We start from the raw sequence: 27,815 nt of genomic DNA on the forward strand, positions 1-27,815 counted from the left end.
CTGGAAATATTTGAAATCACTTTAGGAAGTTCATGATAACAGCCTGTTTTCATGACAGTGTGGAAAGAGTGAAATGGCATGTAACGATGGAAATAATTTGCATTTCTACAAATTTGAAAATTTCAATGATACCGCTTGTTTGTACTATCAGGCTCATTTCCAAAATTTCTGATTTCTTAAGCGAAAGTGAGATAGAATTTTATTTTCAAGCATATACTACAAAACTTGAAAGAGTACATAAAACCCACTTTAGATGTTCTCAACACGTGGATTTGAGGTAAAGTATCGATAATCTGAAGCAAATATGAGTAATAGTAATACTAATAGTACTTGACTTGTAATGACAGTTGCTGTGTTTTTGTTCAGAGTTAAGGATCCAGCCGTGTTGCTTGGGTTTGCATTGTACAGCAAAGTAATCATGTGAAGGGATGCAGAAAGTTGATGGAGTTCAGAAATTAATTACCTTTATTCCACTTCAGAGTTTAATAGGGAAAACACTGGATTAATTCAACAAGTGCTCTCTAATTTTAATTATAAGGCTGTACTAGACTCTATTCTCAGTGGTAAATTGCCCTCTCCAGTTAGGTAAAACGGTATAAAATTTCATATTGTAAATTATGAATGTACCTCTGTGCATCATCTGGCCGTGTTCTCAGCAGTTCAATTAAATTTTGTATCTTAGGGTCTTGTAATGCTGCTTGAATGTCAGGTTTACTCAATATATCTTGCATTTGTTTCATATCATCCGCACTGGGTTCTGGATGATCTCTTTGTTCTTTGATATCAGCTCCTGCCCCTTCACGTGTTCTGATGTCACCTGGACGGACTTGATCACCGGAAGGTTGCTGTGATGGTTTTACTAAATCTTCATATGCTAACTTTGTGAAATGTTCTCCTAAAAAACATTGTCAACAGAAAGATTGCCGATTATGTTTACATACTTGTTTTGTTAAGTGGCAAATACATGTACCTTTACAGAGAAAAATAGTCATGCAAGTACCACACTGCAACAAGGTTTATATGCAACATGCCTGTGTTGTTGACATTTATGGTTTCAACAACTATGAAAAAATAGTACTAGAAGTGAGTTTTGTAACATTCTGTTAGGGTTATCTTGTGTTACAAGCATATTTGCTTGTTTGACAGAATTAAGTTTGGAATTAAAATCTCTACTTAATGTTTAGGCAAGGCAATGACAGGTATATGGTACTTTTACATTAGTCACACAAGGCTAATAGACTGTGATACCACAACATGAGAGGTCAAATGTCACTTCAAATTACTGAAAATTATGTCAGACCTAAATAGAATACTATGGTAATAATTTTAAATGGTAATGAGTATGGAAAATAATGAAGGGTGTTGAGAGTGACTCACCCAATATCCCGGAGAAATCAGTTAAAAATTTCTGCACTTCTGTATTGCTTTCATACTCTCTGGAAGCAAGCTGTGGATTGGCTTGAAACTTTGCAAGAGCTTCTGAAAACTTTGGATCAGCAAGTTTTCTCATCAAATCTGGTCTTTTCTCTATCGTTGATAGTAATTCATCGGTTATCCAACCTAGAATAGTAAAATGGTATCATGATATTCATTTATGATTAACATTGTTGATTAATGTCTGAAATATAACCATGATATCACCATAAAATAGTGATGGTGAACTTTTGACCTTTAGCAACTATTATAATATGCTTAGCTTGAATCCGGCAATCTGATTGGCTGGAGCTGGGGTTTATATTCTCAACAAGAAGACCTGCACGCCGTGTAACATTTTTGAGCTCGCGCAAATTTCGAACGCCCACTTGAGAGCTCAACGTGCCATAATGTCGAACAAGTCTATGGCTTCAGGTTGATTTGATCGTTAAATTTTAGTCTAATGCAGCTTGACGAACCAACAAATGAAGAGTTTCTGTAAGGAGCGGAGGCTTTGTAACAACAACATGATTTTTTAAAGTTTTTTGAGCGTTTTTAAGTAAAATTCTTCAAGTTCGATGTCTAATCGCAATATGGATGTGTTGCGTAACGTATTTTATGAATTCAACTGTGCACGCGCGCGCGTTCTGAAACGTTCTTTTTAGAGTTTGTATGAGGCTGGGCGCTTCTGAACTCTCGTTCCGACTTCGGCCCTAAATAACGAAATTGCTTACTTGTTTTTAACTTTAGCATATTAAATGAGGTTATAAACGGTACGCTCGGGTATTTGGTTGCGGATATAAGACCTCTGGGGTGAAAATTAGCATATTTGGGTGAAATAATCACGAGCGAAGCGAGGTGATTATTTCCCGCCAAATATGCTAATTTTCACCCCAGAGGTCTTATATCCGCAACCAAATACCCTCGCTTGCCGTTTATAACCTCTAACTAAACTCTGTGTAAGAAGTGACAGGTGTGAAATTACGCTTGTACAGCAAACTTCACCATTGGTATGAATGGGTTAACTTTTGTCATTGAATGATGCTGGCCTATCATCTTATAAAATGGTTTTGCAAAAGTGCTTTTCTTCTTGATTCATTACTATATACATGTATCAAGGAACTACATCTTGTGTGAAATGATTCATATCTGTACAGTTGATGTAGAAATGCCTGATTAAAAGTAATTCTATAGCCCAGTGACATAGTGGAGCAATAACCACCAGGAAGTCACATGAACAAGTATTCAAATTCACAGGAGACATTCAGTAGAGTCAATGAGTGAAATAAGGTACTGTATAGATGCCCATATACCTTTACTCTGTAACAATGGATTGCTAGATCTAAGTGCTTCTTGTACTTCTGGTATGGGTTGTGCTTTTGATGTACCACCAACAGATACATCTTTAGCTTTGATGAAGGGGATATCATCCTCGGCTTTGGCAGCAGATGTTGACTTTGCTTGACTTTTTGGCTTTGGTTTTGTACCTGATCCAGAACCAAACAGAAATCCCTTCTTCATGCCAGCAAATGTAGAGGGGCCTTGCTTTTGTTTGCTTTTAGGATCTACCTGGGGATTGTGAAGGAGACATACCAGTGAATGGCAAAACAACATTTCACAACAATTTTCAAGTACCAACAGGTGGTAAAGACAAAGTTGAGGGTTCAGTATAGCCATCATTGACGATGGCTTGTTCTAATACAATCCAAATGCATAGGTTTTTCCAAGATGCTTCATTTATCACTCATACTAATCTGCGTATGTCCATTTCACCTGAAACAGACTGAGGATTCATTAAAAGTCATATTTTTTTCCAAGTTTAACTTTATGTGAAACATTTCAATGGTAGATTTGATATATCAAATATATCAAATATTTCTGATGGAAAATTGTCAACAATGCAGTTGACTGTGTACGGTATTCATTATTGGGGTAAAAATGGCTAAATTGGTCTCTCTTGAAAACACAACTGGTTGACATTGACTTGACTTTAATGTCAGTGGAAGAGTGTAAATTTAATGCTAGCTTTGTGCATGCTTGCCAGAATGATAATGCTGGATGCAAAACACTCTAGTAATGCAAGCTCACAATCTCTTTTCATAAAATTATTTTCTGGTCATTTAACAACTTTGAAGTACATAGTACGAAAGACTCAAAAGTACTGTATGATGAGTTTAAACTTTCATCCATTGCTTTCCAAGCTGAAATGTTCATTTATCTCATGAATTGGCATGAAGTAGCAAATATTGACAAAATATCCCGATATTGATGTGGCCATTGAAATAGTAACACTTGCTTACATATTGTTTTTGTTCACATGATTAGATTATGGCATGTGAACAAACTCTCTTTACATTTTCTACCCTTCAAATAAAAGTGCAGCGTTATTTTAAGCACTTCCAAAAATGTATTCAATGGTAATGAAAGAAAGGGTTTCATTGATTTTGATATACTTTGTCCTACCTTGTCTTTCTGTGGTAAATCATTTCCTTTACCAATGTTATCCCCATCACCACCCCTAACATTGAAATGTTTTGAACTTGCATCAGTTCTGGAGACTTCATCTGTAATGCTTCCCACTTTGATTTTTTGCAATCTTTCTGCCTGCTGAATAACTTCTGTCATATCCTCCAGAGGAGGTATTTCTGTCAAGGCAATGAACATAAATTTTGTTGATGAATATCAAGTATGGCAAATAATGTACAGAATATAATCACAAAACCCTGACAATGTCTATGATAATTCCTCCAAGCATACATCCCTGACTTTTTTTATTTTTTTATTTTTACTAGTTCAGTCGGTCAATCTGCTTTCTAATCATATGTACTTGACACATGACATGTGTGAGGAAGGAGTAGTTTGTATAAAGCACTTAAATTTCTCCATTATGGATTTCCACTCAAATGAAAGGAAAAAAATCCTGTCAATTACACTGTCGCTGCAATATGGTTTACAATAAAAGCTTAAATACACATGAAAATGGTTAAAATTCTAAAATCCAAAACTTGCTTGTCCTGTGCGATGGGCAAGTCTCACACACACTGTATATTTTATCACAAGTTGCACATATCTTAACTATAACATCACTTGAGACTTGCTTGAAAAAGTTTAAAGATATCTAAGAAGTAGTTTTGAATGATAAGATTTTTTGACCAAAATCAGCAGACATTTGCTTTAAAAAATGAATACTTCCAGATTTCATCACAATTTGAAGACATTTGAAACTAGGCTATCCCAAGAGACTTACATGCCACATTCCAAAGCTGTACATTTGGAGATTATAATTTTTTGGCTGAAAATCACAAAAACACACTAAATATTGCATGGCAGATTTCACCACAATTTGCAGGCATCTCAACTAGGCAATCCCTAGGAACAATTATATCAATATGAAAAGCTATTTGATGAGTTGTTATGAAGGACGTATTATTTTGACCAAAAATCACAAAATTACCTTTAAAAATACTACATTGCAGATTTCACGACAATTTACACACATCTATCAAACTAGGTCATTCCTAGAACTATTGTAACAGATTTCAAAGCTGTTGAATGGGTATAGTGAGATTTTTTTAAGTGAGATTTTTTAATCAAAAATGCCTTGAAATACTGCACTGCAGATTAAATTTTCTAACACATCAACTAGATCCACCCTAGGAACCAGTAAACCAAATTTCAAAGCACAACTTTCATTTATATCAATTTGAAACATAAAATGTATTTCAGCAAGTTACATCAGCCATGGTTACTCTACCTTGCATCAGCTAGTTATTATTCAGAAATGAGTTGTAAAATATTTAATGTGAACCAAAATGTTTTATTATTTTGATCTACAAAGGCATTGTACGTATCCAAATCCTTTGCTGTTGCAATGGCCGTTTAAGCCAGTAGATTACACATCCACTTTAGTATTTCAGTATCCCTGGACTGGACTGTGCGGCAAACTGGCCCAATGCCCCTACTACTACTACTACTACTACTAGCATCAGAGCATAGCATGTGCTTCTCCCCGGAGAGCAAGCTGCTACCATCCATCGTTGGTTGCTGTTGCATGTGATTGTAGCTCTGAAGGGCAGGGCTGTGTGTTACCGGCTACGCCTCGGGGATGTACACGTCACATACAGCCCTGCCATGCAGACTTACATTTAATTAATTTACACTGACTGTGCCAGTCCAGGTAATGTAGGGCCGTATATTCGGAATATTCACCTACCATCGTCGTCGTCTGCCATAGTAAAATGCTAGCTATCAAGGAATGCTGGGAACAAAGAATAATTTCAACTTTGACTCATGCTCTTTGAACTGAGTTTCATAATGAAAGTTCTAACTTAATATTATTCCGCTAAAGAAAAATAATACCACGAACAAACACATTGTTGCAATCGCAAATTTGAAATTCACATTACATGATTCTTCCGCCTTATGATATAATGTTCCTTTTAGTAAAAGGATTACCTTTACTTTATTTTACAACATAAAGCGCCGCATTGTGTTTTTGACTGACGTCGCGTATTGATTTCTGTGCCTGGGCCTTCTTTGTGATATAACGAGTGCTTCCACCAATGCCCTGAACACTGAGGTTATATATCGTCACGCGGAACGAAACAGTCGAGTCGTAATAGTGTTCATAAATGTACGATTAAGCCACATTTCCCAACCCTTTACAGTCATGGCAATGCTTAGGCAGGCTGGACAGTCTTTAAGAACTGCTGTTACTATAAGGGCTGCTGTACCGATCGCAAGTTATCACGAAAAGGTGAGTTATTGGTATTTCTGATGAACAACGTGGATTTGTTTCGACGTCGAGATTACATGTGACATTGTTAGGCACTGTACAGTGGTCAGGTCTTCCTCGGTCAAGCGCACAGCTATGGCCTCGGTCGATCGCTTAACATACCTGCGTTTACAGTATGTTTACCGGATGCACACGCGGAACTCCTTCATCATAGGGCAGGTTAAGTTAATGACTGCTTGCGATTACAACTGATGTGTGCGAGGATAGAATATCCAGAACGATTGTCAAATGCTAGGCTAGTTACTGCATCATGCATGCATACGGTGTATCACTTCGACACTTGATGCTGTCGTCTCACTGTACACTGGTTCATCGACTGCGTTATCGTCAACTCAGTGTCTGGATCTTCAAGAAATCTGCTCGACTTATTGCATTTTTGTAACATTTTAGCTATTTTTGAATCGATGTGAAGAGCCTCTGATAGTAAACTACGGACCTATTCGACGCTCAAGATATTGAAAATAGGGAGAGAGCTATTCAGTCGAAATGAGTGCTTCTGCTGCACTGCAGTAACTATCACATCGTGTCTTTCTAGTTCTGTATATACAAAATTGGAATTGTTCCAACTTTTATCTTGTTTTGACAATAAATTTGCCCTTTGTCCATGACTTGCTCCGTTTTTTTTTGACGTCAGTTGTCAACATCATGCGTGTATGTGTGTTTACATAGCGTAAGGTGTTTTGTTTTATTTACATCATATTTATCTTATTTATCACATTCGAAAGAGATGTTGCCATTTCTTTCGCAATCACCATCACAAAAATATCAATTAGTCTTGAGTTAGATATACAAAACTAGCACTTGACCGGTTCTGCTCTTATACTTCAATATGTTCTCAGAAGCTAAAATTGGAAATCAAACATGTCAGGAAACAAGATTACTCAGAATAAATTGGCAAAACTTCCAATCTTCTATATACATGCAAGACACAGAATTGAAGTTACCTCTTTTCTGACATTATACACTGCCCATATTTTATAAAGAAATTGTTAGAAATCAATTGAGTGTATCAGTAATAATAAGGAAAATTGAATTCAATGTCGTATTATGTTCCCCTCCCATCTGCCCTTGCTCAACATTCAGTGTCACTCACAGACACAGATTTCTGTTTAACCCTTTTCCTGCCGAGCGCCCTTGTCCGTTATTCTCCCAAGTCAGTAGAAAACCGCCCCATAATATGTGCCTGCAAAAGATTGGCTCTCCTGCATGTTATCCTGCCAGGCATTTTGGCAGAAATCGCCCATTTTCAGAGTAGTTTTAGCCGTACTTATACGTGTTAGACTTCGATAATTTCTACATGCCCGTAGACAGGGGAAGGAGCTCAAGGGTTGCTGCAGAAAAAAATTGAGGTCACCGGCTTTGTTTGCCCCTGGAAGTGCGTCATTTTATTGCCGTTTCATGTTTATTTTTTCGGAAATAAACTCCTTCAGTATTACGCACGTCCGCTAGGCACAAACATCACCTCACTCGTCTGTTAGTCAGAGACCCTGAGGGTCGTGCTAGGGGTGCAGAAGCACCGTCAAACCTGTCCTGTTTCCCCAGGTAGGGTCAATTGAATACGTACCTTAAACGACTTGGCAGTGTAGCACAAAAACTACGTTTTTGGCCGTTGTATTAACGACATGGCTGAGCCATTGAAGCACAGCTCAACGTAGTTTAGCCAGCTCAGTTGGGAGTTGGCTTACGAGTGTTACCGTTCATTACTGACTTAATCGAGTGGTCCTCAGTCAGGTACGGGTTTGTACCGACATGGCTTGGGCTGCAGCTAACCAGTGATAACCAGTCACTACCCCCAAGTCTTCAGTTCACTTTTGCGATGCACGGGTGCAACGCAATATGCTTCCATTGTTCTAGCCATCGACGTGTCCACATGCCTGGCAGCCATATTGTACTGCTAGCTGTTTGCATAACAAAAGCAGTCCCTGCTAACTGCAGGCGGTATCCCCGTAGCATATTGACCTTATGTCACCTTTTGAATTCTCTGTACGCAAACAGCGTACGTAGTTACTAATGCGTCGGCAAGAGGATACGTTTGCCTGCAAACCAGAGCCAATACTTCGGACGATGGAATAAATAAAAATCCAAAGCTACGTCCATTGAATGGCACGGCCAAGGCGGTGAAGGACGTTGCCTGGCTTGAACTTGCAGAGCTGAAGCCCAGCTTAGTACGTCGGACACCAGTTTGTAATGGTATTTCCGAGTCGTTCATATCCGTTCCATCGGAGGAACAAGTCGAGCCGTCCCGTCAAAAATACGTTCTCATTTTCAGTCACGCACAACTGAATAAGTGACTTTCGTCTCGCACCATCGGCATATCTGCCAAGTCGTTTGCAAGAGGTAGCCTTCTAGATTAGCATTGCCGAGTTGGTCAAGTTCGGCAGCAATCTCTATAGTGCCAGGCAGCCAAGTACGTCCAACTCCGCCAGAAAACGTCACCATGCTATCCTGCCAAGTCCGCTAAAAAGCGGTAAAAAAAAACCAGCCCCCCTCGGGTGTGGGGGACTGGCAGACAGGTTTCTGCACCTTTCCCTGTCTATAGACTCCCTGCGAACCCATTTCGAGGGGAAAAGGCGTTCCTTGTCAGAAAACCTCTCCTCGGATGACCCCTAAACGCACAGGGGATAGCAAAACGTAGTGCCGTCGACTTGGCAGGAAAGGGGGTACCCAAAAAGGGCCCGATTTCCACCGGGTTGGGAGAATAACGGTCACCAGTGCTTAGATTCTGGCTACACCGAATTTCAAGCGGATTTTCACCGACTTGGCAGGAAAAGGGTTAAAGTATTATACTTTGCTTGTAAAAACTGAACGCATAGTAAAAGTAGTCACAGCTCATGTTGACAGCGAATCACTTTGTGAACTATTCAGTTTGTGTACCATAGTTCATCTAAGTCATACAACTGACAGATCCCATCATCCCCTTTCAGTAGTGGGAAAATTCTATACAATTTTGCAAGTCCTGTGTTGTTCCTGTAAAATTAGCTGTAAACACTAGGTGACTGGCATCATAGACCCAAGTCAGGTTGTGCAGTCAGATGATTTTCTGTTTCTTCTTGTAATTTTACCCTTTCGGACAGAAAATACGCCTGTCATTCAGCTATATCTCTCAATTTGAGAGTGTAAATGCTTGAACAAACTGAAAACCAGTCCAATGGTGTGTGGTTTAGTTTGCAGAAAGACCAATAGTGATTTGGTAGCGGTGAAATTGAATGCAGAACATGCAATATTGCAACTATGTCAGATAACTTGAAAATTTTCAAAGGTTTTCATCAAGCAGAGTTGCACTGGAATGCAAACGTGTCAGTTTTATGGTTTCAAAACACTGAAATTTGTAGCCTCTTGCATTTGAATTGGTCTTAAATTTCACCTTTTTATTAGCATGCAGAACATACTCCAAACCAGTTAAATTGTGAATGTTATCAGATTCTCTTGAACCACACACTTAGATTAGGTATTTTAGACAACTCCCTAGTAATGTTTAACCAAGTGGGTGTAGGTATTTATGGCAGTCTACAAGTAATAGTTGAATGTTCCTGTCACTACTGTACATCAGTGAACAGTGATCTGTGTTATAGTTACACTGGTAGATGTACAACAGAGGTAGTACATGTTGCTTCCAACTGTTTTGGATTAAGTGTACTGAATGATATGTAATGACCTTGTGATCATTTGATTTGTTTACAGGTAATTGACCACTATGAAAACCCAAGGAATGTAGGGTCACTGGACAAAAAAGATCAAAAAGTTGGGACAGGGCTTGTTGGGGCACCTGCATGTGGTGATGTCATGAAACTGCAAGTAAGTAGTCAAATTTATAAAAAATGCTTTCAAATATTATTTTACTAGTACATATTCAGTTATCGTGATAGACCTAATTTATTCAGGGATAATAACTTTCCATCTTTATAATCAATCAGAAAGAAATTCAAATAAGGAGAAACAAAATTTTCATGAAAGAGGAAGTTGTAGACAAGCATTAAAAAGTAATCCTTCATATTGTGTTTAATCTTGTGTCACTTTTGTGGTCATATCTCAAATAGTTTATAAATTTAACCCTTTCACCACCATGGATTCACCCAAACTCACTGTTATGAACGGTCATTGTGGCCCTAAATACAGGGAACTTTGGATTAACAGGTTAAATTCAAATTATAAGCAGATTGTAAGTGTTGTTTCAATATTTCAATAAAATCAACATGAAGACTATATTGTCGTCATTGAAGAGGTGACTTATAAAAGTGAAAATGTTATCTTGAAGTTAGCTTGATCTGCATTCCATCAAGAATTAAAACAACGTTGAAGTTAAAGTCCAGTGGGAGAAGATTATATATCAAGTAACAATGCCAAGTACATAATCCCAGTAGATTACCTAGCATGAACTGTCTGCCAAGCTGTTACTAGTGTAGTTGATAAACACTGGAAGTCTGCATGTTATAGAATGTCAGTCTAAAATACCAAGTCATTCAACAATAACTAGCTGTTTGATAAAGATTGAGTTTGTCCTTATAAAGTTCTATCCCTTCACATTCACTTTGTAGATAAAAGTAGATGAAGATGGCAAGATTATTGATGCCAAGTTCAAAACCTTTGGATGTGGCTCAGCAATTGCATCAAGTTCTCTTGCAACAGAGTGGATCAAAGGAAAAACAGTAAGTTTTTATCAAAGAAGCCACTGTTACAGAATGTTCTGTGCATGTATATAGTTACTATTCATCAGTACAGGCATTGAATATTCACCTTCATTGAACTTTGTCAACTGCATTTGTTGTTATGCATGATCAAAATCATCGACATATTCATTTCTTGCATAATTCATAACTCCATTTTCTTCTTCTTTTTTCTTTAGCTCGATGAAGCATCTAGAATCAAGAATACACAAATTGCCAAAGAACTTTGTCTCCCACCAGTCAAACTTCATTGCTCAAGTAAGTGTGAAATTTCACAGACGTAAATGTATTGAATGGCAAAATTTATCAGACAAAATCGGGACTAAGTGTGTCTTTCAGGCTTATCCTTGTTCTAGTATTCTTGTCAACTTGCTTTTGCGGTAATTGTGCAAATGTCAGACCATTTAGTATTGTTATGATGAAATCAGAAAATGTTTTGTAAAATTTAATCACTTCAGTAAATTTACAAGAAAAAATGGTATGGAGTGAATGAACATGAGTTAGCTAAAAATCAAAACTGTTTTTTCAAACCATAATATCATCTCTGTACGCTTGATATCAAAATAGTAGTCTGCAGGATATTTCACAATATTTCTCTATGTAAAGCGTCTCTCACCTAGGCATCTTCCTTATCTAGGGATGTACCTATATATAGATAAGGTAATGACTCTGTGTTGAAATGCCAAATCTGAGAAAATATGCAAGTCATCATCAAACCCCTTAGGTCTATAATAAATTACAAACAACGCAGGTCCATGATAAAGTGCATGCATCCCTTGAGGAAGTCTCATGTATTGTTTCACTTTCTCTGTGTCAAAGGTTGATAACACTTACATCAAGGTATCCTGCATACAGATCTCAAGGTAATGACTGGGCCGTTAATGATTCAATGCAATTGTTCTTTCAGTGCTTGCAGAAGACGCCATAAAAGCAGCTTTAAATGATTTCAAAGTGAAACAAGAATCAGTAGACTCGGCCAGAACACAGGCATCCAACTAATTGAATTCAAATGCAGATCAGATATGTATACGTATGCAGATACGCACAATTTAGTCAGCAGTGTGAATGTAAATACATGTAGGAGTCTTTTATATGAAATTCTTTCATGCCAGAGAGCAAGTTGTGGAATTTTTGAAAGATGTTAGAAAGAAAGAGATCTAACATTTTCTGTTCAGTTCTTATGCAAACAAAATAGACAGGCAATAGCTGTACTGATTGGTGAGTGTGTTGTGATCAGTGGAGAGAAGCCGATGGAGTTTATAGATTGTGTGATTTTCCCTATGTCAAATGACAACTACCTATATGTCAGCGTAACACTTTTATGCTCTGGTATGATTAAAGGCTCCTTAAAGTTATAATTAAGTTATGAGTGATCTTGTTAGTTCATCCACACAAAAGTCAAAGAAGTTAACAGGACTTTGCTATTTTGACCCTAACTTAACATGATCTCTACCATCTATCATAGCTATCCAGGAAAATCTGTTTCAGTTTATTTAATTACAAGACTTGTGTTACTTTTTCTGTACCTTCTACAAACATTTTGTTATTTATTGCCTCATATGGTAATGAAAATATTCAGCTCTATTTAATATTTTTTGACAAGTGTCTGTTTTGACAAGGCAGTTTTTTCAAAGTTAATGATTGGCAGTCATAAATGTATCTCTGTTCGGACAAACCAGAGAACAGAAATTGATGGCTGAATGATAAGTAATTATCAAATATTGTTGTAGTCTGACACTTTGAATTTGTCTGTTGAATTGGTTTGTGAAGGAGATAGATGGTTTTTTCATTATTTACAACAGAATTACAGATTCTCTGACTTCCTTTTATGAAACTTGAAAGTAAACATATGTAAATATATCCTTTTAAAAATACAAATGTGTTAAATTTACCAGTGTTGACCATGTGAAGAAATTTTGAAAAATTGAAGCACTTGTGTGTTATTTTGTGTGAATCAACATTATTATATTATTATATTGTTGTCATTGTCACCATCACACTTAGAATTATTAGATGCAGATGTGTTTTGCAGTGAGAATTTATCTTTGGATAAAATGGTGTTATTTCAAGGCAACTAAAAAGCCAAAGATCAGGAAATGTGACAATGAGATCTTGGTTTTGAAAGGTGTGTATTCAGTAAAAGGAAGAGTTGGGGTTATTAGGGGTCACTTTGAATGATTGTATTCCTGTAATGTTTAGTTCTGTTGTGGATATGATACCTCCCTGCACATTGTTCACCATACTAGTAAGAGTTACTGTATATTAATATCTTGGTCAGTTTATTGTCATTTTCACCTATGCTTATGGGATACACACATGTGTATGGGGTTTTTAAGTTAGAGAAAATAAAGAAACAGTTTAAGCACAGATTTAGTACACCGTCCTTTTATTATTGTGTGTTGAGTCATAGACAGACGAACGACTGTCTATGGTTGAGTGGAACAGAGGATCAAGTTGTGTGTTTTCCTATTCCTTGTTATTTTGTGCATGAACTTATTATTTATTCATTTATTACACAGATCAAAGCAAACTCATTTACACTAATACAGATCTGGAAATATCACAAATACAAGGCAGGCACATAGACACACATACAAATAAATTATGGATCTTGATCAAAATATCCAGATAAAGTTGACTTAAAAGTGAAAGTGAAACATTATCTATATCAGATTGAAGATGAATTTTATGAAAAATGTGCATGTTGGAAAACTCCAAACTTCCATTTGCAATAGAAAACAGTACATAATATTTGAAATAATTTGGAGAATTTAGTGTGAGTTGATGATTTTGTATAATCAGCACGTCAAGGGCTGACCGGTAGGACGCCAAAGGAATGTTCAACATTCTACTGTAAATATGTGAAACTGGGAATAGAAATGAACAATGGTACAAACAAGCCCATGAGGGCTAACATGCATAGAAATGTATTGCCATACATGCTTTGTACACATGGGTCTGCTTGCACTGCCATAGCGTGATCTTTTGGGCTTACTGAGTCAGTGGAGCACATAGCCCTGTTTATTCTGGAGCAGAACCTTTTGGATAACTATATCAATGGTATTGTGCAGTGTATGAAGGGATGATGTGGAATGCTCCGAATGAATATTGGTATATAATGTTTGAAAAAGCGAATGAATATTGGTATATAATGTTTGAAAAAAGATCACATTGAACAGTCCTTAAATAAGAAGCGCACAGGTATTTTTTAGAGTCCTATCAATGGCTGTCAAGTCTGGTAATTCCTGAATCATCTTATAACACTAGCACACAATTCAGCAGACGGTGCCATGGTTCGGTTTTTGCAAAAGTCACGTACCCATACTCGGTGTGGTTTATCAAACAAACGCAATGCGCAATATACAAGTAGACGCCTATAGTACGCCCTCTAGTGTTCGAAGTAACGTGACCAGATCGTGACCTTTGGACGAATAATTCCTTTGCCTAGGGAGCCCATCTTGAACCTCGTATCCGCTATGTTCTTTAATCGGGCTTATAACGCGCCAAAGATTTGTGTGTAAGGTGTATATTTCCATTAAAAGCTAATGAAGAATTAATAAATAGTAAAATATTATAGAATTAATTCTTCTATGCGTCTGTTTTGCTTTTGAGAAATAAGAAGTATGTTTTCGCTACGCTGAGGATGAACCATTTCCTTCTTTTCACTTTGGGAAACCCCTCCATTCAGACGACCTTTTTCTGCAATCATGGCTCTGGGAAAGGTTCGTAGAAGTATTGCCACTCAATACAAACCGGCATTTGTTGGATATATTCATCGTTGAATTAAATCACAATGAAACCGTGCGTCCACTTTGCCACTCCAAATTAGTACACACTGTTACAGAGTACAATAAGTCACCAAAAGACTTATTATTCGCAGCAACTTTCTTCTGAAGTAAAGTGTTGCTTGTTCCAAAATGGCGGCCACCATGCACATTGGAGTATCATCCACCATGCGGTCTGAAGGCCCACGTGTTTATCGAATTTATTTTCTTATAGTACCAGAAATAAGATTTTGGTACACGCAACGGGCAGAATGAACGATTAACGACCCCCTTGTTTTCGTGTGATTCAATTTTGTCTGTGAAAAGCTATTGGAGTAGGTTGACTATCTTTATCAATTATTCATCTCCATGATACTTGATAGTTAATAGCAATAACATCAATATGCTCGAACGAGTATTTTCACTATTTGTTCTGAAGGGCATATTCTTAACGTGGTACAGTCAGTTATCGTTCTACATGTGACCCATCCAGACACCTTACAAACTTGTTTTCCATCAACTGTTAATTTTTTTGAAATCTCGTGAGAAGAAAGGTATGCTGTACTGCAGCAGTCAAATGGCAAAGTTTCCTCACCCTAGGGTATTGATTGACAATGACACATACTGCGTGGCAGCAAGTTACAAGAATAAACCAAGGGGCTTCCAATGATAACAAGCAAAGGGTGGGCACACAGTCCATGTAGCCGACAATGAGATGCAAATGATATGCGGTTAGGTCTCCTCAAATAACTTTCAGCTGGTTCTTCACTTTCTACTATTTTTATAGTATTTTTACAAAGGCACAGACTTATTCTACCTGCAACTTAAAACTGATAGTGATTTTGTAGCTCATTCTTTACTATTTTTCATAGTTTTTGGTAGCCGGTAACAGACACTTCGTGTTCGTGTCGGCTACATGGACGATCTGCCAAAGGTGACCTGTAATGTCGTACTTTTTGACGCCTCGTTTATTGTGACTCGCTCTTCAGGTCAATGGTTAGTGCTAGGGGAAGAGGTAGCTGCAAAATTGTAGCGCTACGGTGAGGTGGTCGGTGATTTTTGGTTTTTACAACTTCGCTCACCAGTAGCGCTACAATGCCGATGGCCCTGTAGAGGTGAAAATAAGTGCACCTCATTGGACAAGGCGTGTTGATGTGATTACCAACTTCCAGTAATGGCGGCTCCGAGAAACACCGATGCCCAACGCACGCCCAATGTTTATGGAACGCGATCAACGTGTTTGAACAAATTCCAAACCCAACAAAAGACAAGATTAGTATTGTATAGTATTGAGTCTTCAGTAGTGATAAATCAGTACGACCAAATGCAGTAAATATGTAGCATTTCACATCAGCACGCCTTGTCCAGTGGAGTGCGCTTATTTTCACCTCTACAGGGCCATCGACATTGTAGCGCTACTGGTGAGCGAAGTCGCAAAAACCAAAAATCACCAACCGCCTCACTGCACAGTAGCGCTACAATTTTGCAGCTAGTGGAAGAGGGTAACAGACTACAGCAGTTCCAAAATGTAACAGGTCTCAGCTCAATTCTCGGGCAAACAATGTTATCACATAGATGATAAACTGTAACATCTTTCTATTTCAGCCATTGCTAATTGATGGGCGAGGCCACCTTTTGGGTAGGCTGGCTTCCATTGTAGCCAAAACTCTTCTGCAAGGTAAGTTATCGTAAGTTGCTGTCTGTGTTGACAATAAAAATAACAAAATTTGACACTTCCTAGTGTATTCCAGTGAAAGTTATATGTAGACTTTGGTTACCAAGTTGGTGTGTATTTGTTTTCTTGTTATAAAAGTTTCTTGAAGATCTCTCAAATGACGTTTGCAATTCATGTTGTTGTGTCATTGAAATTTGGCTTTCACAATTGAAATATGCTGTGGTACTGTTGATGATGATAATTTGACCACCCTGTTTGATACATTGTGAAATCACTTTCCATGCATCACCATCTGAAACAGCAATCACAGAAGCTTCACTCTTTAAATATTGTACAACCATCAAATAAATCTAAGACTAAGTATTAAAGATGATCTTCATATTTTGTTACAGGGCAACGTATTGTAGTTGTAAGATGTGAAGGAATAGTCATTTCTGGAAGTTTGTACAGAAACAAATGTAAGTATATATTTGTTACATTTGTCAACAGTTTTGTAAAGAAGGAGCCTAAAGACTTTAATAAAGAGGACAGAGTTGATAGTCTTGCAATATGCTGTATACTTCCTGTGAACTTGTCAATGATGTTTATACCTACATTGTTTGAGAATGATGAGATTAAAATTACATTACTGAGATAAGTACATATCACAGGAATCCAGTGTGTCTTTGACCATGAAAGGCATTTGCCTCTTGAAGCAGTCTCAATTCAAGCACATTTCATATCTCAAGTGATAGATATTGTCAATGATCAAGAGCCCTGTATGACAGTAAAGTGTGGACATTGCCCCAATCATTTGGGTACCAATTGTCTCTTATTCTTTCCAATTTTTATAGTGAAATATCTGCAGTATCTGCGTAAGAGAACAAATACCAAACCTTCACGAGGTCCCTTTCACTTCAGAGCACCAAGCAGAATGCTATGGAGGGTTATCAGAGGCAAGTTAATACAGTGAACATCTTATGAAGCAATGCTATGATGGGTCACCTTGTATGTTTTTTTCTTCAGTAGCAGTGCAAATAAAGACTGTTAGATAACACCCTAGACTGCTACCTGATTATTCCATCTGTCAATGATGATATGTTTACCACCATCTTATATGATTTTTCATGAAATCATCAATACATGCATCACCATCTGAGACAGAAAAATGGGAAAGGGAACTCTAACATGACAATAATTTTTCATATTAAGATGTGCAGTGTACCCTTATACACATCTTTGAAGTCACTGTTCTCTAAGGTGTTCAGAGAAAAGACAAGACTCCATGATCTACTTGTTATCTATCCTGTGTTCTGTGAGTGTTTATTGTCACATCATACAGTCATGGGGACAAGACTACCACACATAGGAAATCTGTTGTGTTCATTAATGGTTAATGCTGTTTTGTACAGGAATGTTGCCACATAAGTTGAAGCGTGGTGCTGATGCGCTTGAGAGACTCAAGGTATATGAAGGAGTACCACCACCTTATGACAAGGTAAGGAATGCTACTTGTAACTATAATGCATGAAGCAAGCTATTATATTGTGACTTAGTAGAAACATGCAAGTGGTAAATAATTCCAAAGCAGGTCTTTCCCTGATTCCATAGTGATATCATGAATGGAAACAGGAGAGATAGGATAGGAAACAGGTCTTCCTTTGTACTGGCTAGTTTGGAATAAATTAAGTTTGTTTGCCGGGCAGTCTCCAACAAGACAACTTTAGACTTGCATGTAATTTACTGATTTGGATACCATGTTTGCAGTGTCACATATTATGTGATTTTTGACATTGTGTATATGTACAGTCTGCATTTGTGTACAGTCTTCATTGTTTTAAAATGAAGAGTGTCCTTGATGTCCAGTAATGACAAAGATTTTTGGCATCTTTTTTTTATCAACTGTGGTGATTTGTCAGATAACCATGAAAATAACAGTTTGATTCCAGCCACCAGGTGGTAAAAACTATGTACATTTGACCATAGATCCTTGAGAAATCTCCTGCTAGGGAGACACCCAAAGTTCACATACCAGAAAACTCTGATAAGCACATACTGTGACAAGTTAGACAAGTCTACACATCCCCTTTCTTGAGAAACAAGGATTTAACCTTATTTTTTCTGTCATGCAAAATTTAACAACAAACAGGATTACAAAAAAATGAGTATTGTAGCTTAAGTATGTGGATGTTGATGTTTTGTGTAGCCTTAACAAACAAAAACTGTGAAGTGTTACTCAAGTATGCACTCCCGTATTGCTAGGAAAAACATTTAACATATCCTTTCACTCTGTGTGTAAGGCAAATCTGTGCAATAGATGGAGACACAATGATGGGTGCCAGAGTCAGAAGCAGTACAATAGACAAGCTAGACACTCGCTCACATGCTTTCCATGCATACTTGGCGATTCAGTTTTCAAACAACTACATTAACCCTTTTCCTGCCGAGCGCCCCTGTCCGTTATCCTGCCAAGTCGTCAAAACCGGCCCCCTTTCCGTGTCTACAGAAGATAGGCTCTCCTGCACGCTTTCCTGCCAGGCATTTGGCGGAAAATACCGCATTTTCGGGGTACGATTACCGACCATATACGTGTTAGACTTCAAAAATTTTTGCATGCCCGTATAGAGGGGCAACCGCTGATGAGGTTGTGTCCAGAAAATGACGAGGTCACGGGCGTTGTTTGCCCCGGGGGACGTGCACTTTTATGCCCTTTTCTAGCTTACTTTCGCGGAAGTAAAGCTCGTTCGCCGGCACGCACGGCCACACCGGGAAAACGTCACCTCTCTCGTGGGTTAGTAGAAGACCCAGGGGTTAGTGCTATGGGTGCGGGAGCACCCTCAAACCTGTCCTGTTTCCCCTGGGTTGTGTCACTTGGCCACGTACTTTGAACGACTTGGAAGAGTCGCACATTGCAGTCTGCTTTGACGTAGTGTCAACGACATAGTTCCGCCATTGAAGGAAGGCGTGTACGTAGTTTGGCCAGTTCAGTGAACACTTAGCTCGTTAGTGTTACCGTTTCCTAACAGGTTAGTTGTGCAGTTGTTACTAAGGTGCAGTTTTGTACCACCTTAGCTCTGGACAGTGCAACTGCTCTATGCACTAACCCCAACGACAGATGGTTGGTACAACGTCTACGTCGCACGAGCACAGCCTCCGTTGGGCTGTGCCCCTCCCACGTGATACAACGCACGTTCATCCATTACTATAGCGTCCTTACGGATCTGCCAAAAACGAAAGTGGGGGTAAAAACAAAACAAACGAAAATATGCGATCATAGATAGTATTTTATTCGGGAATAATTTACATTATGCCGAACAATAAATCTCGGAGTCTGTCTCGACGTCCGAGTGCATGGTCCGTGTTTCAAAAATTACAATCGGGGTGGCAGATCCGTGTTTCAAAAATTATAATAGGGGGAATTGTACAAAATAATCCGTCTAAACAAAACAAAACGAAAATGCGATCCATAGATAGTATTTTATTCGGGAATAATTTACATTATGCCGAATAATAAATCTCAGAGTCTGTCTCGACGTCCGAGTGCATGGTCCGTGTTACAAAGATTACAATCGGGGATTGTACAAAATAATCCGTGTTTCAATTTACAATCAGCGGGATCGTAAAGCACAAACAAACGGCACAACCGTGCTCAAAATGTGATCATGGTCCGTGTTCAGAATACAGTCAAGCCACTGTTAGGCGAAGCTGTCCCCTGTCCGTTATTTACGTCGGGTTCTCTTGCTGATGGGTGTCGTCGGGGCTGTGTGAGTAGAGGTCTGCACGCCAATGCTCCTCTTACCTCGTAGCATCATGCGATGATGAAAAGCCGCAAAACACTCGCCCTCGTGAAGATGAACCCCGCACAGACTACATCCTTTGGACGTCTCAGACAGTCGTCGCTCGCAGTGGTCTTACCCTCTCTGCTGCATACTTTACAGCATTTCTGCCGCCCCTCCAAACGGCTGACAACGTGCATCGGCTGATTTTGTGGATTGATGTACGAGGCAAGAGAAACAGTGGCCTCGACCTCTCTCACACTGGGCTGCGATCGCCCACAATAACCGCCAATGAGTTGTTTCCCGACACGCAGATGAAACATCTTATGGGTCAGCTTACTATCAGGGTGTACATGCTTGAAGCATATATATGCATTTACCAGGGCAACATCAATCAGGTAACATGCCAGATATGTCCACCATCTGTGGTTCTTGCGCCCAGTGTGAAAGTACTTGCGCTTCTGTTGGCTCGGTCGACGCCTCCCATGTACCGGCGATAATTATACAACGACAGAGGCACTTGTCGCCGCTCGTCTCCCTCCCCCACTGGCACGCACTCCAAGGGTGGATAGACCGTATTCAAGATCAGCACCTGAGCGTTACTATCCTGATAAGCAGTGATGTTAAGACGAGAGTCCGTTCTGGTCGTGGCTTTCATATCCCCAACAGACAGAGGAAGGCGCTTCCTCTTACCCGGCGGAATTAATTGAGGGGGCATGGTGCGACGATTACGGCGGTTAAACTCCCGACCATGTAGATCCCGGTCTCCATCAGCTCTCTAGCAGTAACGACCGTGCTAAACAGGCTATCACAGAATAGGCTGTGATTATATCCACAGAATGGCTGGACCAGCTCCATCGTAATTCTTTTCACCACACCTCGCTCCTGCCGTCTCCCATCAGTCCGATCCGATATTTCACACCTAGGTACGGTGCAAAGTTAGCGATGTATGCAGTGGTGGAGTTGCACAGCTGCCATATCTTGAAACCGTCTCGATCAGGCTTATGCGGTAATCTCTGCTTAAATTTAGAACGGCCCTTAAATCGCACCATGCCCTCGTCGATGGAGATCTCTCTACCCATCTTATAATTATTTACGCACCGGTCAACTATGGGCTCCATCCATGGATTGATTTTATACAGGGGATCCTCCTGACACCGACGTCGGCGGCGTGCCTCATCAGGATCACGACGTGGATCGTTCTCTGGGTCTGCCAGATGAAAGTATCGCATAAGCTGCTGAAAGCGACTGCGGGTAATCACAGTAGAAATACCCTGGTTTCTCAGAAAGGGATCGCTAGACCAATAATCCTCCACTGATGATTTACGGTCGATACCCATACAGACTAAGACGCCAATGAACGCCTGCACCTCTCGGTAGTCAGCGTTACGCCAGTATTTATCTATTTTCCTAGCGATATGTCGCTGGTGGAATTTGGCGTATTTATTAGTCTCGTCCTTGGCCAATCTGATCAGTGTAGCTGGAATAAACTTAAAAAAGTAATCGAGCTCACGGGCGTGGCTGGGCAAGGTGAAAGTCGGTCCTCTCTCATGGTCAAAATCGGTCTCCTCAAATATATTAGCATCGGTAGTCTCCGACATACGCCAGACAGGAGGGTGTCGTCCTCCGCCAACACAGCAGCAACGTCATCATCGTCGTCAGAGCTTGCCTCACCTACATACTGCCTGTCATAAAAGTCATCGTCCTCTGCCGCATCCTCGTCAACCTCCGAGTCGGACTCAGCGGTGATATCACCGTCGTCTGGGCGTCTGGGCCTGAACTCGCCCGTAGCGGCATCAAGGATCATATCTGGCTCAAAATCAGGTGGGCTATCCTGATAACGAACCCTCCGCACTATCTTTTCGGCGGGGACATCGCAGCACACGAAACTATGGCAGGAGCGGGCTCGGCAGCCTCTGCTGATGACGAGGACTCAAGCTCTTTCGCACTGGGCACAGGAACCTCTCCTGACGCAGGATGAGGGCTCATAGTAGCAACAGGTGGTGTCTCTCCCGGAGCAGCCGGGGGAGAACCAATGGCATCAGCCGTCTCATTACTCACTGTCTCACTAGCAGCAGCAGACGTAGTCTGTGCAGGTGAAGTATCTCCCACAAGAGCAGATGTAGTCTCTGCAGGTGAAGTAGTCTCTCCCGGAGCAGCCGGGTGAGAACCACTGGCAACCGGTGACCCGTCATCATCCTCATCGGCAGAACGATCGCTCTTACGTTTACGCTTACCACTGGGTTTTTCAGCCGGAGATGGCTTCGCCTTACGGGAGCGTTTCTTGCCCGACTTCTTAGAACGTTTACTAGGGACATCACAACGATCGCTACCACTACCGCCCGGAGACTCTGCATCTTTGAGCTTCAGTCGTCTGCTCGCCTTCAGAAAACTTTTGCGGTCCGTCAAGCTCATGTCTGGAACAGTGTCGACAGACTAGCAGGTCCCTCCCTTTTAAAGCCACAGGGAAACAAAGCCCTGGACATGATTGGACGCAGGGGTGTTAATATATGCATCCACCTGTTATTATAATGGACCTACGGCAATCAGTCCACCAACCGGCGCTGACATTCCTACCCGTCATGTAAATTGCCTGTCCGCACCATTTGATATGCTAATAATACTCATTTGCGATGCAAATCCCTCGAGCACTTAGCATAACATAGTCAATGTCATTAGCATCTCAACTTGACATTCCGTCCAGCTGGGTACGTGGCATGCGCACCTGCCACCCAAGGACGTTGGCCCAAGCCCATGTTTAGTACGGGTGGGAAACCCGTATCTTTAACCTCATGTCCCTTCTAAGTACGCCTGCGCAGGGCGTATTGTCATCCAAGTCGGTGACAAGCCAACCCGACAGATCGCCCATTAAGCAGTAATGGACTGGCCGTCTCGTTCTTGTACGGCAACGAACAGTGCTTCAGCGGCTTGTTTAGGTCATAACCGTCGCCTGCCGAGCGGCTTACCCAACTAAGGCGGTCAAAGATGAAGGATGCCAAAATTGTCAACGGCTGTCTCGGCCTCGTCCGTTGGGCAAACATGGCTCCTTCAAATAACGTGGCCAGCACGTCTACGTCATCAGCGGTGATGACGACCCGTCATTGACGCCCGAGTGCGTAAAACTCGGAATATACCGACAGGTACCTCTACCTGAGTCGGTCATACTACGGTATAAACCAAACACAGGTCTGCCAACTCCCGTTAGACTCGGCCGTTAGCCGAACTTCACAGGGACAACATAGGTGTAACAAGTCGGTGAACAACGGTTCACGCACCTAACCGCAGCCGCCAAGTCGGTGAACAATGGTATCAAATTTTGAGGCCATGTTCCTGAATGGCAAGGCTGAGGCGGTGTGTTTCGTTGCACGGCTTGAACGTCTAGAGCCAAGTGCAGCCGACAACGTCCGACATCTGAGTGGGTAGTCTTTTCGAGAAGGTAACAAGTCGGTTAAAAGCGGTGGTTACCCTTCACAAATGTCGCTCAAGTCCGTTCGGATCAGTTCCATGTCAGGGACTAATCAAGCCGAGTCCGTCAAATCCGTCCGCACTTCCCGTCAATCAGGACCAAGTCCGTGATTTTCGTCTCGCACCATTGGCAAAAAATTGCACCGCCAGCTGAGGCGGTCTTAGGCGGTTGCCTTAGAGAAAGCCGAGTCCGTCAAATCCGTCCGCACTTCCCGTCAATCAGGACCAAGTCCGTGATTTTCGTCTCGCACCATTGGCAAAAAATTGCACCGCCAGCTGAGGCGGTCTTAGGCGGTTGCCTTACAGATTAGCGTTGCCGAGACGGTCAATTTCGGCCGCAATCTATGTAGTGCCTCAGAGCCAAGTTAACCCAAACTCCGCTAGAATACGTCAACGTGCTAACCTGCCAAGTACACTACTCGTCCCCCCAAAAAAAACCAGTCCCCCACGGGGTGGGGGACTGGCTGGGTAGCTTCCGCACCTTTCCCTGTCGTTGGACTCTCTGTGAACCCATTTCGAGAGCAAACGCCGTTCCTCGCCCAAAACCTGTCCTCGAACGACCCCTAGCGCGAGCAAGGGTTTGCTACACGTAGTTCCGTCGACTAGGCAGGAAAGGGGGTACCAAAAAGTAGCCCGATTTCCACCGCCTTGGCAGGATACGGCCGTGGCTGCTCAGATTCTAGCTACACCGAATTTCAAGCAGATTTTCACCGACTTGGCAGGAAAGGGTTAAAGTATTAAGTGTACATACTTAACCATGGAGCACACCTAGTACACGTCTTATTCTGATGGTTAAAATTGCAAAACTAGGGAGAGAGTATGGTGATACATAGAGGATCTAAACTAATAGTTCTACTGGTATAACTTTTAATATGTAAACTTCATTTCCTAAATCCTGCATACAGTGTCATGTCCAGAATCTAACCTGATGTTGTGCAGTCAATCATCTCCAGGTTTATGTCATCCCTGAGCCATTATCTTTTCATTATTCAACTTTGGTTATTTTCCACTACTTCAAAATCCCTGTGATCTTTACTGCTGTTTCGTATCCTATTTTTCTAACATCTATGCAGTAACATATGTTTGAGCAAAAATGGCAAGATAGTAATCCACAATAACTCTGATTTATCTTTCTTTTCCAGCAAAAGCGATTTGTTGTCCCATCAGCTTTGAAAGTTCTAAGGCTAAAACCACATAGAAAGGTAAGCTATAGCTCTCCACAACCTTTCTGCTGTCAGAATTGCGATACAAATATCATTGTTTGTTTTCAATTCAATACGTCGGTTTCGAGTTGTCAGAAAATGCACGAATTTTTAACAACGGTCGCATGGGGGCGCTCGAGATTTTTCAAAAGTGAGGGCTAAAATTTTAGTCATGGAGGGAAGTCGCAACATCACGTGTGAAGACGTCCGCAAAATGAACATGAAAGAGCTACGAGAATTTTTAAAAGCAAGGAAGATTCCCCTTTCCAAAGCTAAAAAGGCTGAGTTGGTAGAGCTTGCTGAGAAATCCATTGACCTTGGATTAGAAACTAATGTAAAACATGTGAAAGAGGCTCCCCACCATACTATCCAAAATGGTTTTTTTTTTGTGTCGAGTTTGTGTTTGATTCGTTTTGAATATGTGTTCCTACATTCTTATCCGATTGTTTGTGTTAATAAAAGTGTTTTGTTCGTTTCGGATATTTGTAGGGAAGTTTGGATTTGTGTGTACGGTAATGTTTTGTTCGTGTGGGGAAAGCTTATGGCGAGACGCAGCCGGGCCTATGATGGTGTGAAAAGTTAATAGAGTGGCACTTCATGCTTGCGATTCAAAACCTGAGCGTAGTTTCTCATCAGTCGCAGTGTAGATTCTTTCCTTAGTTTTGGTTTGTGAAAATTTATTTTAATGCATTTTAATGATCTTGCTCTGCGAGTAGCGAGGCAAGTTCCCGTTTTACATGCGTTGGCAAGACGCCAGCATCGAGACTGTTGCCGTTTCATTTAGTATTATAAGAATCATCGCCCTCGAATAAGGTCGAATAATGTCGCTCAAGCTTATGTTTTGGCGATGTGTCCGTCGAATTCGGCAGAAAATCACACGAAACAAGAGATTTTGAAGCAAATTAAGTACGAGGTATGAATTTTGAGAATGATAGGGAACGATCGACGGTTACATGATAGATGAACTTGCTACTTTTCACAGTAAAATCAAACGTCGAAGATGACATGGTGGCATAATCCCTATATATAGGAAATATACCGGTAGTCATTTGGTTTCCTGACATACTTTTCTCAGGCATATGTACACACGTCTATGGGGCGCATAGTCAGAGAGCGGAATAGATCACAAACATGTGGAAACTGTTAGGTACCCAGCTAAGTTCACGTCGTATCATCCTAATCCATTTCGATCTCAGGCGTTTCTTAACATCGGGGAAACGGTGGAAGGTCATGCTATTCATCCATTGGTATTTGTCGAGTTTGCCGACTTTGCAGTAAAAGTTTGGCATAGTCAAACGCTTACGGTGACAACAGAGCAGATGAAAGTAGACTAAACTTAGGTTACGAATACGGAGTCTGTGTTATCGCAATGTACGCAGACCAGAGTCCAGAAAGTAGCCCTCACTTCCGGTCAAAGGAAGAGCGCCCCTAGTGGCGAAAGCTTAAAATCCTTGAATTACCGCATGGTCTTATGGTAACTCGAAACCGACGTATTGAATCACTAATTGAATATTTAGTACATACAGTATATTTTGGTAAGTGTGTCTTCAATTGAAATATCTGAAGTGGCTGGGAGGTTTCTGTCAGTGATGTGAAAATTCAGCGGTGCGAGTCAATGACGTTGAAGAGAGTATGCTTTCTGAGACAGAAACCTTCAAGTGCCATCATCTTTGACTGTGTCTTGATTTCTCACTGTTCATGATTTTCGTGCTTGAAATATGATGTAGACTTACATTCAAAGTATGTGTCCGTTGTGGTCCTTAAAAATAGAATACGTTTACACCTTTGAACTGGCAAGTCCATAGATTATTTCAACACAAAGTCAAAGATTGGAAATTTTTTCATATCTTGGTTGTATCTATCAGTGACAGGTTCATAGATTAGGATTTTAATCAATGTTCATTGTGTTTCTAACAGTTTTGTCAACTCGGCCGTCTGGCATCAGAGGTTGGATGGAAATATGCTAAAGTCATTGATGTTCTTGAAGCAAAGAGAAAAGCTAGATCACAGCTGCATTATCAGAAAAAGAAGAAAGAAAAGGTAAACAAAATTGATTGAATTATCCAAGTTGGCTGTCAAAACTTTTTTAGCTTGCTGTAGTAAAATGGTCAAGTGATTTCATGCTAGTTGATTTGTGTTCGATGTAACATCATAAGTGAACAGCTGAGTTGGGACACCAATATGCTGACCATTATAACAGTATAGCATGCTGAAGTATTTATTATCTGGAGTGTGCTAAGCAGCTTAGTACATAAATGGTAAGAAACAATTTTGACTTTGTAATTGTATCCCCACTTAAGGTGATTGCCCTACCCATTTTGCTGCAAAATGACACAAAAAATAAATACAGTAAATAAAGTAAATTGCAGCATTCAATATCAACATACAATATTTTTGACAATGTTTTCTCTTTACTCCTACAGCAACTTTGGGAAAAGGCCATGGTTGAAGTAGCTGATAAAATCGCTCAGTATCAGGAGGTCATCGAAGGATATGGACACCGATAAATTGATAAATTTATTATTGCTGCCTGACACCTGTATTTCATAAAGATGAGAATAAAATGTGGCAACATTTACTGTGAAAATGTGCTGTGTCTTCTTTCAATCATGCAGAATCTGCTTATTTGCTTGTCAGTAACAACTTACTGCACATAATGGAATCAGTAGAAATTCTCTGACAGTGTATTTCCCCCTTTGAATTTGTTCTTATTGTTACCAAAAGTGATGCTCAATTATGGCTAAATTACGGGGATGTATCATTCATTCTTGTATTCTGTAACTAGTGGCAGCTGCTTTTGAATTTGACATGACCAAAGACTGATTTTACAATCTATGATCAAAAGTGCTCATGTGGCTGGCTCACAGTAAAGTGAGGCTGCCCACAATTCCCCTTGATTTGTTCACTCAGAAATTTTTTTCTAAAGGCTTTTTCAATTTTATCAGTTTCTTAACAATTTTTGACTTACAATTTAAGTTCAGGATTATTGTTAAAACTACGTTCCAAAATAATTAATGATGTTTAAAATTCATGAGTAAATTGAATGAGAAGTCTATGTTTGGAGGTGCTAAAAATTGCACAC

The 27,815-nt window shown here is 40.3% G+C and overlaps 2 protein-coding genes and 3 non-coding genes across 8 annotated transcripts in view; 4 read left to right on the top strand and 1 right to left on the bottom strand.

Moving 5' to 3' along the window:
• The window catches only part of LOC139141788 (uncharacterized), a 24,414-nt gene extending 2,694 nt beyond the window's left edge, over positions 1 to 21,720 (bottom strand). Inside the window, exons 1-5 of one of the 4 annotated variants that reach the window (XM_070711448.1) lie at positions 21,713 to 21,720; positions 3,877 to 4,057; positions 2,727 to 2,982; positions 1,378 to 1,560; positions 628 to 895 (exon numbers count right to left, since the gene is read on the bottom strand). In XM_070711448.1, coding sequence (XP_070567549.1) covers positions 628 to 895; positions 1,378 to 1,560; positions 2,727 to 2,982; positions 3,877 to 4,038 — 869 coding nt within the window. In that variant the 5' untranslated portion in view covers positions 4,039 to 4,057; positions 21,713 to 21,720. Of the gene's footprint in view, positions 1 to 627; positions 896 to 1,377; positions 1,561 to 2,726; positions 2,983 to 3,876; positions 4,059 to 5,556; positions 5,727 to 6,310; positions 6,754 to 21,712 lie in introns of those variants that run through there. The other 3 variants (XM_070711449.1, XM_070711446.1, XM_070711447.1) reach the window with 3 other exon arrangements.
• On the top strand, positions 14,520 to 27,320 carry LOC139141791 (large ribosomal subunit protein uL13-like). Its single transcript, XM_070711451.1, has 8 exons — positions 14,520 to 14,594; positions 16,242 to 16,314; positions 16,704 to 16,769; positions 17,145 to 17,246; positions 17,703 to 17,788; positions 24,674 to 24,733; positions 26,651 to 26,773; positions 27,157 to 27,320. Exons 1-8 carry the CDS (start codon positions 14,580 to 14,582, stop codon positions 27,238 to 27,240), a joined length of 609 nt encoding a protein of 202 aa, XP_070567552.1. The 5' UTR covers positions 14,520 to 14,579; the 3' UTR covers positions 27,241 to 27,320.
• On the top strand, positions 16,536 to 16,613 carry LOC139143030 (small nucleolar RNA Z195/SNORD33/SNORD32 family). Its single transcript, XR_011554502.1, has one exon. It is a non-coding gene; the product is annotated as a small nucleolar RNA Z195/SNORD33/SNORD32 family (small nucleolar RNA).
• On the top strand, positions 16,881 to 16,950 carry LOC139143031 (small nucleolar RNA SNORD34). The gene has a single exon (XR_011554503.1). It is a non-coding gene; the product is annotated as a small nucleolar RNA SNORD34 (small nucleolar RNA).
• On the top strand, positions 17,374 to 17,455 carry LOC139143029 (small nucleolar RNA Z195/SNORD33/SNORD32 family). Its single transcript, XR_011554501.1, has one exon. It is a non-coding gene; the product is annotated as a small nucleolar RNA Z195/SNORD33/SNORD32 family (small nucleolar RNA).
• Positions 27,321 to 27,815: the final 495 nt, after the last annotated feature.

The sequence above is a fragment of the Ptychodera flava genome, chromosome 10, assembly GCF_041260155.1.
Source record: "Ptychodera flava strain L36383 chromosome 10, AS_Pfla_20210202, whole genome shotgun sequence".
Taxonomy (NCBI): domain Eukaryota; kingdom Metazoa; phylum Hemichordata; class Enteropneusta; family Ptychoderidae; genus Ptychodera; species Ptychodera flava.